General features: G+C 32.9%; 2 protein-coding genes across 3 annotated transcripts in view; one reads left to right on the plus strand and one right to left on the minus strand.

Moving 5' to 3' along the window:
• The window catches only part of LOC146901524 (uncharacterized), an 84,602-nt gene that overhangs the window by 48,776 nt on the left and 13,155 nt on the right, over positions 1–22,671 (minus strand). The gene's annotated exons all lie outside the window — the stretch shown is intronic.
• LOC146901527 (uncharacterized) lies at positions 5,833–8,723 on the plus strand. 2 transcript variants are annotated; one of them, XM_085736017.1, is made up of 6 exons: positions 5,833–6,108; positions 6,795–6,951; positions 7,034–7,120; positions 7,303–7,515; positions 7,597–7,680; positions 8,257–8,723. In XM_085736017.1, exons 2-6 carry the CDS (start codon positions 6,796–6,798, stop codon positions 8,419–8,421), a joined length of 705 nt encoding a protein of 234 aa, XP_085592143.1. In that variant the 5' UTR covers positions 5,833–6,108; position 6,795; the 3' UTR covers positions 8,422–8,723. The 2 variants fall into 2 exon arrangements, with proteins under 2 accessions (XP_085592143.1, XP_085592142.1); XM_085736016.1 differs by having other exon boundaries at positions 5,835–6,108; positions 6,803–6,951.

The following is a 22,671-nucleotide window of genomic DNA, read 5'->3' on the forward strand; positions in this document are numbered from 1 at the left end:
ATGGAATACATATGAATTAAGAAGCTTTTAAGCTGCTTCTTTCTAGAACCCATACTCATTTTTTTTTTTTTTGTCTTAGATGAAGTGGTAATCCACTGAAAATAAACTCACACACAACTGTGAGATCCTGGGTTCGAACCTGGGTCACGACGTCCAGCCTTGCAATTTTAGCATTTGTCAGTTGAGCTAGAACTTTTGGACACCCATACTCATTATTTACTCTAGAATACTTTTGGACAATATTTTCGTTGATGACATGAAAAGTTAATATGTTGATGTTGAGGTTTGAACTCTGAATTTGCCATCCTTATTTCTTAATTATACTAATGCCTGATAAGGATACTTTAGTAGGTTCTTTCAAAAAAAAAAAAGGATACTTTAGTAGGTAAACATTTTTTTAATTTATTTGTTAATTTTTATTGTTGTGTATCTAGGTTCAAAATACACGAGTTTGGGTTCAGTTTTTTATTACCTATTTTACCATTCATTTAAACTATTTTATCTTTTAATAATATTATTTTAAATTTTAACTAAAAAATTAAATCTATACTATATATAAAGAAAATAGGCTTAAAATACATGAGTTTGGACTGAGTTTTTCACTACCTAATTTACCCTTCATTTAAACTATTTTATGTACTATTTTTTTTTTTTAAAAGCTAAAATGGAATTTATTAATATAGCAATGAATCTTAACCAGCACAAGGAGTGCTAGGCTAGGAGTCTTACGGTAGCAACAAACAAATGATGATGGAAGCCCCCAATGGAAAACCCATACACTCGTGAAAATAAAAAAAAAATCCAAAAACCTATAGGAAACGTCTCCTAACAAAGGGCTATCTCCGAAATAAAGAAACACCAAAACAAAGCTAACACCAGGATCAACGAAACAACATAAACAAAATCCTCAAGCATCGTCACAACTGCCACAAAAATAACTTCTACCACCCACATTCTGCTGCTCGCACACAACCGTTGAACACCAACTTAAAAACCTATACCACAACCAACAACCTTTGAAAAACAGCCAGAAAAAAAAAAAACCTCAAACACCACCATTAGCTCTCCTAAGCACCTTCACCCAAAACACATCTCATAAACAACTGCAAAAGCCAACCAAAAATCCTTGTACCATCACCAAAAACCACCACAAACACCACCACAAAAATCAACACCATTACCACCACCGTCACCAAAACTACCATTGACAACCACAAAAATCACCATTAACCCTCACCTAAAAGCAACACCAGCCACCACGCACAGCACCACCCAAAACCACCACAAGCATCACCACCAAAAACCACCACGAGCCCCGCCACAAAAGACCCAAAATTAGCACCACCAAGAAAACCACCATGAAGTACCACAAAACCAACACAACCAAAGATCCATCGAAACCATATAAGTTCATAAGCGAACCTAGATATGATCCATCACCACCATCGTGACTGATCCATCACCACCTATGTTGCGAGCAAACGTAACCTCCACCACAACCAAGAGAGAAAACAAGTCAAATAGTCTGAGACCCAAGAAAACCAAACAACCACCGGCAAGCATCCAACGACACACCACAAAACCCACCAACGTCTCAGCCAAACGAAACAAATAAAAAACACCAAAAACACAAACCAACCTTTACGACGACAGAGAGCAACCGCACGTCGGAAAGGTACAGTGGTGCGGAGGACAGAGACCCTCGTCGCACCACCATCCATTTGATCTACATGATGACGACGGCGAATTTGGAATTTGTGAGGAAGAAAGGAGTGCGACGATTCTAGGTTTTATGTACTATTTTATCTTTTAATAATATTATTATTTTAAATTTTAATTAAAAAACTTAAATTCCATTAAAATAGGAACTACCCCACTGCAACAGTAATAATATTATCAATATTATACATGAAGGGGATGAAGATTTTGAGCTGAATTTTTTATAATTTCAATTATACCCATAAACAAATTTTCCTATATTAAATTGTTGGTGGTATTAAAAAAGATAACGATTTATATTATATTTGTTAAATTATTGTTGTTATTGAAAAAGATAAACATGGTTCTTTGGTTTGCTACAATTTGAAAGTCACAAATATTTGTACTTGTAATTTTAATAAAAATCAAAATTTCATATAAAATATTGTTCATAATTTACACGCGTTATCACAATAAAGAAAACGGAAAGACAGACACGTGAATGCTCGTCTTTTTGCTAGTACAATAATAAAATAAATCATTCGTTGTCAGGCAAATACAATATTATTTTTTTTTGTAGAGGAGGCCAACGTTATTAACTCAAGAGTTGGGGGAAAACACCACAAGTGTCAAAATTTACAAGAGATTGCAAATATGGGGAGCATAATCAACTAAAGTGATATGAAAAAAGCGGCAAGACCATATTGTGCGTGCAAGCATATGGGTATATCGATTTATCTCTCTAGATGCAATACAAATTGTACTATTCCAATCTCTACTATGGAGCAAATCACGAATTTCATTGACAATGGCGGAGCTAGAAAAAAAAGCTAGAGTGGACCATTAAAATTAACCGTTGAAAAATTGTTTAAAGCCTCGCAGAATAGATCTATAATTGAATTATTTAAATTTTTCGGGTGGGCCACTACATCACTTTGCGGGAATTTGGATCAACCGAAACCTAAAACCGACACAAAATTGTATAAAAGCTCGCAAAATAGACCTATAATTGAATTATTTAAATTTTTCGGGTGGGCCACTACATCACTTTGCGGGAATTTGGATCAACCGAAACCTAAAACCGACACAAAATTGTATAAAATCTCGCAAAATAGACATATAATCGTTGATTTTTTAATTTTTGGGGTGGGCCGTGGCCCACCTCAGCCCATGAAGGGCTCCGCCACTGTTCATTGATCATAAGAAGTAGAGTCCTGCTCTTTACCCAATCAGTTTCGCTCATTCCCAAAGTAAAAGTCGAAAATGCCCCTACGCAACTTAACTTGCGCTAGTGCATTTGTTACGTATGTTAAGTCACGTTACGTGACTCAACATGCGTAAGTGTTATATGAACGTGACTTAAGTCACGCCAAACTACAGCACTAGCGCAAGTTAACTTGCGCTAGTTGGCCGGTGAAGAACAAACGTTTTTCCAACTTTGGTCAGCTTTTCAACATTCAATGTACACGTTTTTTACCACTTCACACGTTTTTTTTTGACCATATTTATGGTAGTTACAACCTAGGTTCACATTTCTACCTATAAATATCCCTCCATACTTACCTAATTCCTCACACCATATCACTTTCTCCCCCTCCTCACTCTCTCCCTCTATTTCTCTTCTTTCTTTTCTTTTTTTCAATATTCTCTTTTGGGGTAAAAGGTGATCAATTTTCGTCGGGGTAAAATAGTGAGTAGCCGACTTGGGGAAGTGATCGACCCTTGGGATAATTTTAAACCTGTTTTTTTAACCGCATAAACTTTTTACTGTGGGTAAAAAGAACTTCTTGTGGTAAAAAAAACATATTTAAATTTAGCCCAAGGTTTGATGATGTATTTTCCCCAAGAAGGCTGCTCACTATTTTACCCCACGAAGATTGTTCACTTTTTACCCCAAAAAGGAGAAAATAAGTAGATTTAGTGAATAACTTCAACATTATTGTATGACAATTGTTGTAATGTGAGAATTATTAATAAAATAAGATATTGTTATATTTACTTTTATTTATATTTAGTCCATTTACTTTTATTTATATTTAGTCCATTTGCTTTTATTTTTATTAATTTAGTCCATTTACTTTTATTTATATTTAGTCCATTTGCTTTTATCAATAATTTAGAATAATGTTAACAAAATAATTTAGAATAAAGTTAAGAAAATAATTTAGAGTAATGTAAACAAAATAATTTAGAATAAAGTTAATAAATTAAGTTAGATTAATGTGTACAAACTAATTTACAATAATGTTAAGAAAATATTTCAGAATAATGTTAATAAAATAATTTAGTATAAAGTTAAGAAAATAATTTAGATTAACGTAAACAAAACAATTTAGAATAATAAATTAATTTAGAATATAGGCCTTAAATGTAACAAAAAAAAAAAAACCAAGGCATAATTGAAAATTATTTAGTGCATAGGTTTTATATGCACTAAATTCAGTCAAAAACAGTAAAAAAAACGTGTAAAATACAATAAAATCATGGTTGAATAACCGACCAAAGTCCAAAAAACGTGTTCTTGAGTTGTGACCACCGGCCTAACTAGCGTGAGTTAACTCACGCTAGTGTAAATCCTGGGCGTGAGTTAACTTGCGTAAGTTATAACAATCAACTTATAAAATTGCGACCAACTTATAACTAGCGTGACTTAAGTCACGTAGCGTGACTAAAGTCACGTTCATCTTATAACTGGCGTAAGTTAACTCACGCTACGTGAGTTAACATGCGTAGGGGCAGTATGGACTTTTACTTTGGGAGTGAGCAAAACTGTTTGGGTAAAGAGCAGGACTCTAAGAAGTAAGGGAGCGTAGTTTGTATGGCCTTTCTTGACCATATGAAATAGAGATAGAGAGTTCATCTAAAAAATTATGTCCTTGATACCCTGAAATAGAGATAGAGAGTTCATCTAAAAAATTATGTCCTTGATACCCATATCTCGTGAAAGCAAGATGCCACTACAAATGGCCCAAGTTTCCACAAAAATGGCACTGCTAGAGCTCACCTTGCAGTAGAAACCTCTCAGAAAATTGTCATTTTGATCTAGCAAGATCCCACCGCAAGCCAAGGAACCCGTAAGTGAATAATGAGCACCATCAACATTCATTTTGAGGACCCTGCAGTTTACCCCGCACTGGTGTCTTCTCGTTTTAACTACTTTGTTTTTTTATACTCACCATTTCTTTCACAACCCAAAACAAGCTTCAGTTTTCTACTTTCGGAACCGCTATCAGATTTATTTATTATAAGCGTAAATCCTGACTTTACTGCTTGACAACGAGCCCAATTAATCATCCCATCTTGATCTTCATATTTATTTTTCTCTTTAGTAACAAAATATTCTACAACATCAATGAAATAGACCTTTGAATCTGAATTTCAAACAATAACAGGTTCAACCATATCTATTTATACATAACAAAATAAATTGTGTAAAAAAATGATTAAAATACTAAACAAAGGACTAATAAAACTTAGGGACGAGAGGAGGAACTCATGATCACCATTGACGAACCTTCTAACTAGGCTATTGATACTAGTGCAAGCCTAGTCGACATGTATCTCACGGATAAACCAATTCGTGGATGCATGATGACAGAAATAATTGCATAAATTTAGCACCCAGGCCGTTAAAATTACAGAGATTGAACCCAACTTTTTCACTTTCAAATTATTCCACTTCCGAAATATGCAAACCATTCTCAAAAAAGGTCCATGGTATTTTGATAATAACATCCTTCCGGACAATACGCCTGCACAACATATCTACCTGCAATATGTACCATTCTCGATACAAATACATGACCTCCCAATAAGTTTCATGGCTGAAAAGGTGGGGAAAGATATTGGAAATTTCATTGGCGATTTCCTAGAATATGATGTCAAGAACAGTTTAAATCATCTCAAAACATACATGTGCATTCGCGTTCTCATTAGCATCGCCAAACCTCTCACGTGAAATACGGTTTTTGTCCTATATAATTACGTTCAAGAACAAGGCGACCGATGGATAGCATACATACCAATACACGTGAAATAGGGGTAATATTGGTATTTTACGGAGCTTTAGAGATTTGGGGGCCTAAGAATAAATTTTCTAAATATAAATGTTCTCTATAAAATTTAGTTATAGTTATGAATTATTGTCCGTGTAAAATTTTCTACACACAAACTTTCAAATGCCTCCTTTTCATGCACGCCCTGTATATACCTTGCAAAGCAGCGATCTTCGTTTTTTTTCTCTTCAAGCAAAGAAAGGAGGAAAGGTTGGTTCTGGGATGGGATTAGCCAAACAAAGGATTATGAAGCCTGATACAAATGCCTCTCAAATCAATTTCATCCTATATAAACTTAGATTCAGTTATCTGTTATACTTACATATTCTTCTGATCATACAAGAATTTGCTTCAGGTTCGTCTTTCTCTTTACAAGATATCATTGTTATTTTTTCGTATTCCTGTGATCATAACAGAATTTCCATTCAGGTTCGCATTTCTCTTTACACAAAATGCATCATCGCATAATCGATGTCGATCTCGTTGTTATTCGATGAATGATTCAGATCTCTTTCGATGTCGTTGTTCATGATAATTGATATCGATCGTTATGCTAAGAATTTTTTAGATCCGGATCACGTTATTCATGGATGATCGATATGGATATCGATTTTGTGTTGATTTTTGATCTCGTTATTATGCGATGAATGATCATATCTCGTTGTTCATCAATAATCGATTTCGATGTCGTTATTAATTTTTCAGATGTGTTATTCATCTATAAATCGATGTCTATCTCGTTTTTAATTTTTCAAATATCGTTATTCATCGATGATCAAGTGTTATATGCTTAGAATTTTTCAGATCTGGATCACTATTCATTCTTGTTGCTTCTTTTTAGTTTTATGCACCATTGATGCGTGCTTCTTTCTAGTTTCACGCTCCATTGACGCATGGTTTTATGCATTGATTCATGCTTTTATTAAGCTATGTTTTTCGTTATTTTTTTTGTTTATTTATTGATGTATTAATCTGTTTTATGATTAGCTTGTATTTTCTTTAATCTGTTTTTGCATTTTTTCTTCGATCTTTTATGGTTAGGATGATAGGAACAAGAATCAGAAAAGGAAAGAAGACGGGAAAGGAGATAAAGCCAGAGAAAGTGAACCAAGCCACAGTGAATGTTTCAGGGGAAGTGAAAAAGGCTATCGATCTTCCTGAGGCAGTAGCAAATCTGATGAACATGGAACCTAAAGTGGTAATTTATTAAATTTGTTTAAATTAATAAACACTTATGCTTTTTTCTTTAAGAATAACCTAATCTGATTTTTCCTCTATAGTGGAGAGATTTGATTGGAGGGCTAAATGATGAGACACCTGAAGACATTGCTGAAGCCATAGTGAATTCTGTCAACACACATCCTTTGGTAAGCAAATTACTCCTAAGCCTGATTTAGATTTTAAGATAACATTACTTCATTAATATTTATGGAGTATCAACACACAATAATGAGAGTACATATGCTTGTTCATAGAGTATGTTATTTTAGATTTAAGAGATTTTTCATTCAAAATTTATTAACTGTTCTTTTTGTTATGTATAAAATAGATGTTGTCCTTGAATAATACTATGAGGTACTTGAGATCTATTGCAAGTCAAGTCATATCACTTAACCAAAAACTTGATGTGGTCGTTGGAGTGATGATGGGGAGTGAGGAAAAGGAAGGGACTGTTCCTAATGACATCCCTGAGGTGAATCAGCTTGATTTGAATGATCTTGAGGGTTTATCAGACAATATGATGTTAATGAACCAGCAGATGGTAAGTTATTAAAGTTTGATTAGTTGATGAAAATTTTATGATTTTTTTTCTTTAAAGATAATATAAACTGATTTCCTACAGTTCAAAGAATATTCCGACATGAAGGCAAAGCAAGCAGAAGAGTTGGCTGTAGCTATAGTGATGTCTGCTGACACAGATCCTTTGGTAACACAATAATCTTATTTCAGTTCTTTTCTTTTAAAATAATACTCACTCCGGTCCTATATATAAGAAATAATTGACTTTTTAGATACATTTGATAATTGATGTATTTAGTCTAAAATATAGAACAAATACATCAATTATCCAATGTATCTAAAAAATCAATTTTTTCTTATGTATAGGACCAGAGGAAGTACTGTTTTTGTTTCTATTAATAAACTATTGTTTGGATTTGCGATTGCTTCATGTTTCTCACGTCCCAAAGCACTCTAAACGTGATTTCTGTGAAGCTACAATTGCAAGTTTCTATGTATTCGTGTGTTTGTGGCCATATTTCCAAACAGGGGCTAAATGAGAGGAGGAGTGTATCATTGTTTGAAGTTCTTACATATTATTTGAGATTTTTTTCTTTAAAATAATTTACTGTTGTTTTTTTTAATAGTTGAAAGGACTGTATCATGGTTTGAAATTCTTAAATGTTGTTTTTATTAGCAAAAATAAAGTTCTTAAATGTGTTTTTTCAGTTTTTGAATTTTGTCTCTTTTAAATAATATTAACTATTGCTTGTTTTTTTAATAGACGAAGCAATTGTATCTCGGTTATATGCGCTTGAGGAATATTGTCAAAGAAGTCAACGGTACTGACACTCAGCTTGATAAGATAGTAGGTCTGTTGGGAGATGGAAAACGAAGGAAGAGTAGAATTGTTTGGGGAGATGGGAAAAAGAAGAGTAGACTTGGTTGAAATCTGCCAACGAGAAATTGGGTACTATGGGTGAGATACTTAGAAAATGAAACTGGATTGGCTTTTATCCTTGGAGGTTGAAATCTGGAACTGTTTTTCTCTGTGTGGAATTTAAAATTTGTAAAAAAAATATATACTTTCAGTGCACGCCCTGTATATACTTTCATAGAAGTAGAGGATGATGTATATTTTGGCTGTGGACATAACATAGTAGTAGAGGAAGAGGTATGTTCGAATCCAGGGAAATATAGGTATAAATGTGTTTGAATCCATGGAAATATACGTTCAATGCTCGCCCTGTATATACTTTCGTTTCCCTTTTCTTCTTCATTGAAGTGTTGGTTTCTTTTCCTTCTTTTTAGTTTCAAAGCAGCAATCTAAGCCCATAAACAAGTATACTCTTCTCTAGTTTTTACACACTCCCGGTTTAATTGGTTACAAGGTCCTAACTAGACATTACGGTTTTACTTTTACCAATTGTGCAATTGCTATCAACCATACCATGTCTCTATTTTCCATTTAATGTATCACAGATGAATTCTTTTTTTTTTTTTTTTTGGTACAGATCTTAATTAGTCCCTCCATGAACTGGCAGATGAATTCTTTTGCTCTGCATCTACATTGCATAAATTAAAAAAAAAAAAAAAAAACTGTTTGCCAGTTCTAAGATTGGGTACAAGCAATTACGAAGAGATTGGATAGTATATTTATTTAATTTACGCAGTGTGGATGCAGGACCAGAGATCAATTTGTATAGGTAGTGAATTCAGATTTTAAATGGTAGTATTAATCATTTCAACTGTTTGGTACTACAAATTCAAACCACTATACGTATTTTTTTTGGGTACAAAAACCGGTATACGTAGTTTTTTTCTTAGAAGTGGTATACTTATATTCAAAATTAAATGATACTATTCAAAATTAAATGATAACACTATAAATTAAATAAATTGTAGTAATAATGTATGCAATGTGAACTGGCAGTTAAATGATTCTATTCAATCTTTTTTAATCCTTCCGTGAACTGGCAGAGGAATTCTTTTGCTCTGGTCCTGCATCCACATTGCATAAATTAAATATACCTTATCTTAGAATTTGCCTGTTTTAATCCCTTCCGTGAACTATTTGGTCTGAAATATAGTGATATGACATATTTTAAATGATTTTGTTGTGGATATTTTATAATTTAATAGATTTTTATCTTTATTTAACATTAGATCATATGTTTTGTCATTTAGAAAGAAATCAATCACCAATTTTTAGGTATATTACCCGTGTATTGCACGGGTTGGATTATAATTTGTATCAGAGAAAATAAAATTGTGATAAGTATAATCACATTTTTTTTTTCAATTGATGTTTATGTTCCCATATTTATTTAATCATATATATACATTATAGAATAATAAAAAGGTGATATCTTTTTGAAACTTATGCTTAATTAGATTAATATTAGTGATTATTAGATAGAATAAGATTATAAGAATGAAAAGTTTTTCTATGAATTGCAACGCATCACCACAATTCTAACTTAAAATCAGATAATATATAAAAGAGAGTGAGACTTTCCATTTAAATAGTGTCATATCAACATAGTTCTAGTTAAAAAAATATCCAACGCTTTTAAAATTCCAAAGACACATTTCGATATTAATATGCTTTAAAGATCATAGATCCGTGCTCAACTTAAGACACTAACCAAAATGAATGATATTTAGTAACATTTCAATAAAAAAATATAATAGCAAAAAATCAAATTAATATCTTGTTTCATTTTATTTTATTTTCTTTTAATTCTATAAAAGCTCAAGTCTTTTTTTATTTTTTGAATAGCAATATATATTATATATATAGGGGATTAAATCTCAAGTATTACACCAATAAGACAGATAAAAGCCCTCAAAACACCCAGCAAAAAATAAAAAACACAACAAATTTTCGACACCACCAACAAAGATCAATAAAGCAGCCGACAATGATTTGTTGCTTCAAACGATCAGACGCGACCACCACTCAACTTCCGGTAAGACGGAGGAGCCACCAACAAAGCCTAAAAGAACCAGAGTCAAGAAACTAGCACCTGATCTCGAATCAAAAGTGATCGGCCCACCAGACTCCCAACACCAATCAAAAAGGCACCCCCTCAACTCACGAACCACCAGAGCAGACACCATAACCTATTCAAAAACTCAGCCCACCAAAACCCAGAAGCCAAATTCATAAGACAGAAACGGTGGAACAGTAGCGCAAATCGATCCAGCTCGAACAGAAACAAACTAAAACAACCACATAATCAACCACCACAAGCACCGCCATGAACACCGATTCAGCGCCACCCTCTGGATCACTGTACCTACTTACGTAGCGGAGGAGAAAACCTCTACCCATCCAGGAACTGGATCCGCCACAACTGCACGACCCTTTGCAGACCTAGAGAACGTCGCCAACTAAACACCGACGACGAAGGGGAGGTTGGGAAAGCGCACAGAAGCTCGGACGACTAGGAAGAAGACACAGTAACCAAAAACCAATGCGAAACGAGCACAAGCCCTTCTCCACGAAAGAAAACGGAACAAAAACATATACCCAAGCAAACGAACAACACAACAACGGCGACCAGCCCCCACAAAAATCTGAAGGTACATGAATGATTGCTACCGCCAACACATAGCGTCTACGCACCAAACCCTTTCGAGTAACATCCAGAAAAGAAAGAGATCGCCAGAACCAACACAACACGACACAAAACAGCCGACCGACTGCACTCCGGTGACACAAAACGAAAATAGAGCCCCAACTGTGACACCTTAAATCCCAAAAATAATTATTACTATTATTTATTCAAAAATAGAGTTTGATTCGCAGCGAAAAGTGTCAAATAAAAACTTCCTAATAATATAAGAATTCTTCCACAAGATTTAAGATATCACATTGACTCATAACTAACACAATTCACAAGTCACTTCCTTGAAAATTATAATAATATTAACATCGAACTCTTTGCTTTTGAAAATACTTTCTTTACATCATAGAAAATGGTTTTCTTGAACAAAACTAAATAAGTAAGCATATCCCTGTCCCTTTCCCAGTGTCACTATCAGAGCGGAGCTTTTCCCCCACAATAACAGACGACACAAGACAAGTCTTCATGGAAGGCATGTATACTTGACTCCAATACTCATAACCTATAGAACTACGGTTTCGCAACCGCAGGGCCAAACCAACAAACACAAACAACGAAGGGGTGAGTTTCGAGAACATGTAATAGTATAAAATAACTGAGAAGAACACATAAGCAATTAAGTCAAAGTCCTATCACATCACAAACATAATATTCAGAACCTTGAAGAATATACTATATCAACTCAATCTGCACATTAGTAAAAAAATTATCATTAGAGCATAAGAACCAAAATCTTCACAAACACAATTTCACAATAAAATTGCAAAATAGTCACAACACATATAGTCATCAAAAACCATCTTCATAAGAACATCATATGATCACCTTTATCGTCTCACAATTACACTTATTCACCAACTACAAATCATCATCAATTTTTATGCATATGGACTCAGTCCTAAGACTTATATGAATGTGGTACCACACCTATCATCACCAAGTTGCCAGAGGTATGTTACTGGACTTTTTCATCACCAAATTGCCAGAGATATGTTACTGGACTTTTCATCACCAATTCGTCACCATTTTTCCTAGACTCAATTATAGTATGCATGCATGAGACCGACTCGTCAAGTAAATACACATCATCACATCATCAATGCATCACATGTGTTAATGCAAGACTCTCTCTAATATGCACGAGGTCATGACAAAACAAGACTATCACCATAGTTAAATATCACCATTTTCATCACCAAATATAAATATACATCACCATTATCATCACCATAATTTAAATAAACATCATCTTTATCATCAATATAAATAAACATCACTGTCATCAGCATCATTATATTATAAACATCTTCATCCTCATCGAAAAAGCATTTAAAGCAAAAAAAAAAAAAAAACAGAGTGCTAAACTGGCCAGCAAGTGTAAAAAAATTTAATTCAACAAAATTACAGTATATATTATAGCCGTAACTGTGAGATTCTAAATGACGAGTGTGTGCCTTGCATACATATACTTGTAGTAATAATGTATGCAATGTGAACTGGCAGTTAAATAATTCTAAATGCATGTTTTTATTATAATAAAAACATAAAATATATGAATTTTCTTAATGATTCCTTTTTTTTTTCTTTCATGAAATATACATTCTAAACAAATCCATTTGATATAGTTGAGAAAGTAGACATACACGTATCTATTGAAATGTTTTTTTAACTAATATCTACTAAAATGGCGGTCCATTGTTTAATTGGAGCTTACATGAGACCTTTTAAAATGAGATGGATGACTAATAAAAGAGTACACTATATTCGCAAAGTACATTTAAACCTCAATACAAACAAATATGTATATGATTACCTTCGGAGTTGGTTAAAAGAGTAAAGAAGTATGCCGATAAGCAAGAAAATTTGATCATCTCCTCTAATATATAATAGTCTATATTTATCTACATCTATCTATACTAATTATGATGATGCGACTATTTAGATAAGCTCCATCACCTTATTCTTTGTTGAAACCTTCATCCTTTGTCTCTTCGAAAAATCTCCAATTTAAACTCCAAACAAAAGTGCAGCCATCTCTTTTCCTTTTCATCTAAAATAAAAATGATAATAATTAGTCGAATTAAGTAATGTTTTGATTAAAACTAAATTATGTATTAACATCAAAGGTGGAATAGAAGCAAAATGAGAGCATCTTCGGTACAAATTGCATAATTTTTAATTTCATTGAAGCAAATATAATGATTAAAGACATATACTTACATGAGACACCATCTTTCACAGGTTTTCGGGCAGTAAGAACACAATAGAAGCAACAATATTTAGTCTTCTTCTCGTAATTCACATGGAAAAATAGTTATACCCATACTAAACAATAGAAAATATAAGAGAGCAAGCTAGAAAAGAATACTAACAAATGTTATGTCGATTCTCAAGTCAATCATAAAAATGTAGAGCAAAAATATTTGACCAATTTATATAATAGTAGATTAACAAATGTTACGCCAATTCTCAAGTCAATGAGAAAGATTTAGAGAAAAATATTTGACCAATCTATATAATAGATTAACTTAGTCTCTATCTTACTACATAAATCAATGAATAACAAAGATATATGTGAGTAGCAAGAAAGATGACCAAAAAATCACAATATAAAATTGAAAATTACCATCGAAAGTTGTTTGGAGAAAGTGTTGATCAATGAAAACCAAATTTTACACTACAAATTAAACTCTTAGTAGATAGATGCACATAGAATAGAATATCCTTTACTATTAACGCTAGAGTTGATGAGCTGTCACCTTTGCCCTAATCACTCCCTAATTTCCCTCCTAAACCCATCTTAATTGTTATGCTAATCTGTCAACCACCACAACAAATCTCAGCCGTTGTTACCTGACCTTTCATATACTTCCATCAACCAATCAGATCTTCAGCTTTTACTATTCTCCCTCTATAATCCAGCATTAATTGCGAAGCCAATCTGCTAACCACCCACTACATCTCAGCCTCATTTAACATGACCTTTCATGTACATCCTTCAACCAATCAACTTCATTTGCTTGCCCATCTATCCCTCTATATAAACACCCGAATGCACTTATTCCTTACCTCCATATTTTTTACGTACAACAATTGTACTCTTCATTATGGAAAGAGATGCACAAACACGGTTAGTGTTGCACTGTTTTAAGGGTACATTATAAACATGACCATCACATGCATGTTTCTTTTAGTTCTGCAAAGTTTTTTTTTGTTTCAACAAACAATATAGCTACAAATCAAATACTTATGGATTTCTGGTGAGTTCTTTGATTAATATCATTATAGCAATCTATACTTTCTTATACCCATGTTTGATATTGATTCCTTTTTGTTTTATTAAGATGTTGGCATATGGTTTGTGAGCAGTGGCGGAGCTAGAAAAAAAAGTTATGGTGGGCCATAAAATTAATCGTTGAAAAATTGTTTAAAGCCTCGCAAAATAGACCTATAATTGAATTATTTAAATTTTTCGGGTGGGCCACTACATCACTTTGCGGGAATTTGGATCAACCGAAACCTAAAACCGACATATAATTGTATAAAAGCTCGTAAAATAGACCTATAATTGAATTATTTAAATTTTTCGGGTGGACCACTAGATCACTTTGCGGAATTTCGATCCACCGAAACCTAAAACCAACATAAAATTGTATAAAAACTCGCAAAATAGACCTATAATTGAATTATTTAAATTTTCGGGTGGGCCACTACATCACTTTGCTGGAATTTGGATCAACCGAAACCTAAAACCGACACAAAATTGTATAAAATCTCGCAAAATAGACCTATAATTGTTAATTTTTTAATTTTTGGGGGTGGGCCGTGGCCCACCTCAGCCCATGAAGGGCTCCGCCACTGTTTGTGAGCTCACATTGGTTGATGATTGTGGTAACAAGTGGAATTGCATTCCCTATCTTGGATCACTTCCATATCAACACGTCAAGATTGGAGGGAAGTGGAAATAGATGATTGTTGCACGCAGGATTGATGAGAGAATGAAAATTGTTATTGGTGCTCCAATGGTTGGGTCGAATCACACGCTGTGTTTTAGTATTGACCGTGCTTAGAGTTTAGTGGCAAACTTTTGAAGGCTTTTTTAGCTGTTCTTCAAGAATTTTGATCTGATGTTTGTATATGACTATTGTCTATTAAGTTTGATGGAGACTTGATATTTTTTTTTGGTGCTTCAATTTCCATTCTCAGATTGAATTATGTATGGGGTATTTTGAATTAAGACATTGGTTATCAACCATTATGTGATCTCTTGATTTCAGTACTTAACAACATCATTTTTTATTCATGATACCACTCTAATGATATAAGTGTGTTCGAATGAGATTCTTATGTTATTCATTTTGATTTTAAACTTCTTAAACAAAACAGTTGCATATTCTAATCAACTTTCTATATAATCACATTTCTTTTAAGTTTATTATTATAATGATGTATACGATTGGTTTTGCAAAGAAAAAAAAACAAATTTGAGCTGAATGGACTATAATATACTCCCTCCGGTCCTAAATATAAGCAAATTTGACTTTTTAGGTTCATTCAATTAATGATGTATGTGGTTCATAATATGGACCACATACATCATTAATTGAATGAACCTAAAAAGTTAAATTTGCTTATATTTAGGACCGGAGGGAGTATAATATATAGAACATCAAAGCAGTAGCTCCATTCATCATTAACTTCCTATATACTACATTGCATACTTAATTATGAGTCAAGATCCTCCCTATTTTGTTCCATTATCAAAGTTTTGATATATAAATGTTCCAAGTGATCATTGTCAAGCTTTTTTTTTTTATCGTTTTACATCCTATTGATCATCAGTTTAGTGATAGTTGCATCTATATAAACTCTTGCGTGCCGGATATGTGGTTGCAAATTTAGTTCAATTGGTAGGTTCATTGATGTGGAATTCGAATAGGCGTATTTAATAGTATAAGCATACATTTAACGATTAAATTGTGTTTGGCAATGTCACATTCTTATCGAAAACATACGCTTGGCAGATGAAAAATGAATCGGTTCCCATCTTATAGGTATGTCGCCTATCTCTTATTGGAAAAGTGTGCTCTTTTCTAATTGCATTCTAATAATTGTGCTTTGCTTGATACCTGTATCAACATTAACTAGAGCCAAGCTATTTAAAATCAATTGTGGATTTTTATTGGAAGTATAAGATGCAGGCTTAACTCTTAATTGCAGTTACATAGGTAACTACATCCTTTTTTACAGTCATGAGACAAGCTATTAAATTTTTTCACGTAGTTTAAGCAATGGTCATAATTATAACTATTGGCATGTTTGATAATTGCTTGGTATTAGAAAAAATTTATTAGTTACTATCGATAATGCTTGGTATTAAAAATTATCAAGCAAAACGGAACCATAGATAATTGTTTGGTCTGATTTTTTTATGGTCCAAAAGCTACTTTAATACAAAGTTAAAATTAAGGACTTTAAGAAATATGTTAAAGTTGTTCGGCTACTTTAATTTTTTAAAGCGAACATGTTTAAATTTTATCATATGACTTCTATTTGGTATCATATGTTTATAATGTTGCGACTTCATCGTTTAACTCTTGCTCGGTAGGACCCGTGCGATAGCACGGGTCAGGAGTCTAGTATATGTGTGTGTGTGTATATATATATATATATAAAATAATAAAACAAGTTTAGTATTATACATTTGTCATTCTATGACCAATTCCTTTCAACATACTCTTCCTAAATAATTTCTAAAAGAGGGAGCTATTAGCCTAATTTTTATTTTCTATTTGTTAATTTTATTATTTCCTTAAATTTAAGTTCTTTAGTATTGTGGCTTGATATATTGTTTTTATCACCCCAATTAATGTATTATTTTTTGAATTTCCTCCTATTAAACTCAATCCTTTTTCAATGTGATTTTTCACTTGCCTTTGACCCTTCTCCTTGAAAACGTTTCAGAGGCTTTTACTATTGTTTCTTTCAAACACAAAGCATCGTAAGTTCATTGCATTCTTAGCACCTTATTTCCACACACAATATTAACGCAGCCAAAACTTTCGATCCTTTTTTACTTCAATCTACCTCCTTTGTCTACTTGCATTAACAATATTCAAGCCACTAATTCATGTCTCTTATTCAACAGTTTCTATTTCTCAATTTTTTTTTCTGTAATGATGCATGTGGAAATCGCCACATTCTCCTCCTCCCTCCTCTCTGCAGAAATCGCCACAATATCCATCACGTCTATGTAGGTTTTACAATCTACTTCAATTTCACTTCCATTTTGCATTTTCCATATCTAATGTTTCGTCTAATCAAATGTCAGCATGAGATTCTTAATGGGTGTGTGTTTTATCTTTTCTTGATTTTATTTAGTTAGATTAAATAAAATGTGTTTTATCTTACTCAGGTGATTAAGGATTTGACAAATGCAGTAACAGATTATTGTTTCGGTGCATAGGCTTGGCATACTAATTGTATAGTGGTTATATTTTGATATTTTCGTTTGCCTTTTAAAAAATCTAATGTCAGAGGCTTTTAACATAGCAGCAGGGAAGCTCTCTCTAATTATAAGTGAAAGTTCACAATGTTTTATTTCTCCATTAATTTCTCTTAGAATCCTTTCTTCTACCAAGTTTTTTAATTCATCATCCTCAACTCATTTATTGTGGGTGTGTGTCCCATGATTTTAAAGGAAAAAAAACAACTACACCATTCGCATGCCACATGTTGCACCTTCTTTTTTCATTTTGATATTTGTTCTATAGGCCATATAGTGCAGTTGCAAGTCTATCTCATTTTTGGATCTGAGTCTTTTTTGGTATGTAGGTTCTCATTTCTTTACTTTTTTTGTGCAGGTATTATTTTTTGTGTCGGATATAGATAAAGATATGCATGGTAAGACACGTTATGGTTTTTTAATTTGGCATTTTTTTTCTTCAGTTGCTTCTCCTTTTCTATTTCCTTTTCTCATTTTTTCGAAAGATAATTGTTTCTCTTTTCAAGTAAGGTTGATGTTATAATCTGCTACCACAACTTGGAGGTCAGATTTCTCCATGCTCATATCAATTGTGGCTTCTATTAATCGATAAATGATCTCACGTATTGAAAAAGTGATTTCTAGAGAAGGCATATATTCTAAAGATTGATAGAGAAAAGTCGTTTTACATGTAAGCAATTTAATTTTTCTTACTACTTTGCACTCTTCTTCATTCCTGCTATTGAAAGTTGTCTTACTTTATTATTGTCTCCTCTTCATTGTTGCAATTTCATGTTTCCAATTTTGAAAATACTTTCTTTTTCCTTTGTAGGTTTTGGCTATAGTATCGATTTATTGGAAGTGGAAGAATGTTACCGAGCACACTCTTTAGGATCTTCTTCCCCACAGTGAAACCAAGAAAAGCTTATCGAGGGAGTTACTTATTTTATTTTATTTGACCATTTACATGTACACAATTTTCTCTTGGTTTTTTTTAAATTTGTCATTGTTGTTTTGTACTTCAATGCAAACATAGATGATCCAACAATTGATGATCTTTAACTTAAATTCAACAATAGCTTTTGTCTTTCAGGGAGCTCCTGAATTATTGTGATGTGAAGAAGCATGTACAAGATCATTAAGAAATACAATAGAATGGTCAGAAAAGACGCCTTGATGTTTGAACATATGGAAGATGAACGCGTCATTCCAAATATTCCATGTTTTGGTTTTGATATGTACTCTAATTTGTTAGTGTCATGTTTTGGCTTCGAAAGTTTCTTCAAATACACAACTGGTTACATGATTTCGCTAGGTAGTGGTTTTGCTTCGGTACTACTACAAGCTGTAGCTTTCTAAAGTCTAAGCATTCTTTTTCTATTTCACAAAACCTTCTGGACATTCTTACATCATACTTAATTATTATATTTCTGGACATTCTTACATCATACTTAATTATTATAAATTGTTATGAATTATGATAGACAAATATAAATCCGTCCACGTGAGCTTAACTCAGTTGGTAACCATAATGCATAATATATGCAAGGTCCGGAGTTCAAACCCCGGCCACCACAAAAAAAAAAAAAAAGACAAATATAAATCCAATGCCTAAATAAACATGATACATAAACAATAAACAAAATTGTAGTTTTTTTTAAAAGAAATAAAAATTGTAGTACGTATTATTGATGATTTTATTTTACTAGATGTGTTATTGATGATTTTTGTCGTATGTTATTTTTTTAAGTCACACTGTCGAGTGCTGCTTTCAACTATTGATGAATATTTAAAGAGTAGCGGTACTTTCTTTTAAACACTCTCTCTAATACTCACTTTTTTATTGGTTTAAATCATTGTGGGTCTATATTTTGAAAATTAAACTCACAAAGGGGTGGGACATATATTGATTTCATCGAATAAAATAGTTAGTGCTAAAGAGAGTATTGAAAAATAAGTGTTGCTAGCATTCATCATATTTAAATTATAGAATAAAATATAGGCCTAATAGCAGTTTTAGCCCCCTAAGTTTCAAGAAGTTGCGATTTTGGCCCCCTAAGAAAAAAATACAAAACCACCCCCTAAGTTTTGCCCCTTTGGAAGTTTTGGCCCCCTAGGCCAATTTTGACTCAGTCAACGCACACGTGGACACCACGTGTGTATTAGAGAGTGTTAATAGAAGGTTTAACAAAATTTAAAAATATGTTCCCTTCTACGACAACAATAGCAACAAAATGAAATGGTAGCATACATAAAAAAAAAGGTTTGAACTTTAATCATCAAGATACATTACGAAAGACTTCGTGATAAACAACATTTGAGGTCGTATCAGTATTCTCTCCATCTCCATCAACGATTAGTATTTTCAATGCTTGTTTTGAAGTGACTCTTGAGATTGCAACGTACAACTGACCATGCGAGAACACATGACTCGGCAAATAAATTCCAACACTTTTAAGTGATTGCCCTTGACTCTTGTTGATTGTCATGGCAAATGAAACAGATATTAAAAATTGTCTTCTTTGAAATTTGAAAGGAATTTTAACATCAGGTGGTGAAAGAGATAATCTGGGTATGAAAACTTTTTCGCCAATGTTACTTCCAGATATAACCTTTCCTTCAAGTACAAATTTTCCCATTTGGTTATGATTAACCTTGTTCCATTGCATAATCCTAACTTTAGATCAATATTTCTCAAAAGCATAATTGGAACTCCAATCTTCAATCTAATCTTGTGATGTGGAAGTCCTGAAGCATTTATTATGTTGAGAAATTCTGGAGCGTGGACATCATCAACAACATCACCATTTCCGTTCTGTGTCAATGTACTATCATAACTCAAATAGGTTTTCTCTTCACCAGGCATCAAGTCTAACATGTGATCGTTTATCTGATCCACTATTGAGTTTGTTGGAGCAAATATTGCTTTGTCCTGAAGATATGATATATCAGTCATGAACGGAAAAACCATTCCACATTAGTCTCAATCTCGCATACGGTAAAAATAAACCTATAAGCCGATAAGTTATTTCAATATTGCATAGCTTACTCTAAATCCTCTAGTGTAAGATCGATGACTTTACTTTTTCTTCCATTCTTCTCAGTTTCTCTTGCACTATCTTTCTCGACTACATAACCAAGGACAACTACAACAAAAAAAATTGCATTATCATTTACCTAAACAACTAAAAACAAATTCGTATAACTAAAAGGTAGGATTTCATACCAGCAACCACGTCCTCTTCCTGAGAGATCAAAATGTCTTTGTAGGACATAAATTCAAACACATTCTGAGGCACATTGCTTGCATTCACCTTAGTAAATCTCGAATTTCCCATCATGGTAAGTTTGTACTTGTGTGGCAAGAGTTGGTAATTCCCCTCGTTAAATCCTACCATGACATACTCTAGCTTATATGTTTCTCCTTCTTCAACCATTTTTTGAATCGTTGGCACCAGGTATTTACGAATAGTGGCATAGATCCGTTCTCGCTAAACAAAAATAACATGTCATTAACATAAACCAGAATATATGTAATCGTAGTGGCATATTGAATTAGTGTTTTTTTTGTTATACATGAAGTTTATATATTATACCTTCTCATCAACCAATATCATGTTCATGAAGATGATCTGGTCTGGATTTTCCTTATCATGGATGAGCCATATATGGGCCACACGTACAATCAACTTCAAATCTTTCTTCCCACCTGTCACAGTTGAAATGGGGGTGAAAATGTTTGCAATCTTATCAATTGAAAGAAAGTGTTGTTTTTGCTGAAAGAACATAAGAGTTGTATTCTCACAACTAAGTCCCACTTATATACTCCCTCCGTCCCTATATGTAAACCCCCTTTACCTTTTTCACATTTCTTAAGAAAAGTTGTTAGTGTAATTAATGTGTCTATTTTGTGTGTTAATATTACCAAATTGTCCTTTGTTTGTATGTGTATTAAATTTGACTTTACATATTTCAAGACAAGTTAGTAGTATTAACTAGAGGCATGTTTAGGAAAAAAATAATAAATGCATCTAGTAATTTGAAAAGGAGTTTACATTTAGGGACAAATATAAAATCAAATGGGTGGTTATATATAGGGACGGAGGGAGTAGTTAAGAGTTAATTGTGTTGTTGGTTATAGGATAGAGTCTTAAAGGAAGATAACACTTGTAGGTTTTTGGTTTTGAAAAACCCAAATAATGTGCATGGACATTAAACATTAGTAGCACGCTGATTAATATGTCAATGATCATAGTCTTCTATTGGTAATAATTCCTATCCGTTGCAGCCATAAAAACCATTACTGCATAATTAATTGTAATGCATTATGACGTTTCCAATTCCAAAAGTTGTTAATGTCAATCATAAATACCAATAGTTGACATTTGGCGTGGACATTGGTTTACTACTGAACCATCTATTCATGACCTGAATTTTCGATTAGCAATAATAAGTAATAATTTTTCTTACCAGTAAGAATTCTTACCAGTAATTTTCATATAAGAATTATATTATGACTATGAATTATCCAGTCTTTATGGCCTCAATTTTAATAGTTTATGACATATCCTTGTTCATTATTTTTTGGCTCCATGAAGGATGATGGTACAATTTAAATTTATTGGTAAACAATCATCCATAAATTGCATTTAAACTTAATAGTCAAACGAAGAAACATTTTAAAACCATTATTTTGCCTCCATGAAGGATGATTGACAATTTAAATTTATTGGTAAACTATCATCCATAAATTGCATTTTAACTTAATAGTCGAACGAAGAAACATTTTAAAACCATTATTTTGCCTCCATGAAGGATGATTGACAATTTAAATTTATTGGTAAACTATCATCCATAAATTGCATTTAAACTTAACAGTCGAACGAAGAAACATTTTAAAACCATTATAAAGTCATTAACAAAACAAAATGAGATCTACGGCTGAGATGTAGGGAGTGGTTGGCAGATGGGATTATTATTAACTAGATCGTCCACCCGTGCTGCCGCACGGGTCATATATAGTTAAAAACATTACTTGCAATTCATTATAATACAATTATTCTTTCTAGTTCCTAATGATAAA

Source organism: Medicago sativa, chromosome 8 (genome assembly GCF_051527215.1).
Source record: "Medicago sativa cultivar Bolivia chromosome 8, Bolivia_mono, whole genome shotgun sequence".
Classification (NCBI taxonomy): Eukaryota; Viridiplantae; Streptophyta; class Magnoliopsida; order Fabales; family Fabaceae; genus Medicago; species Medicago sativa.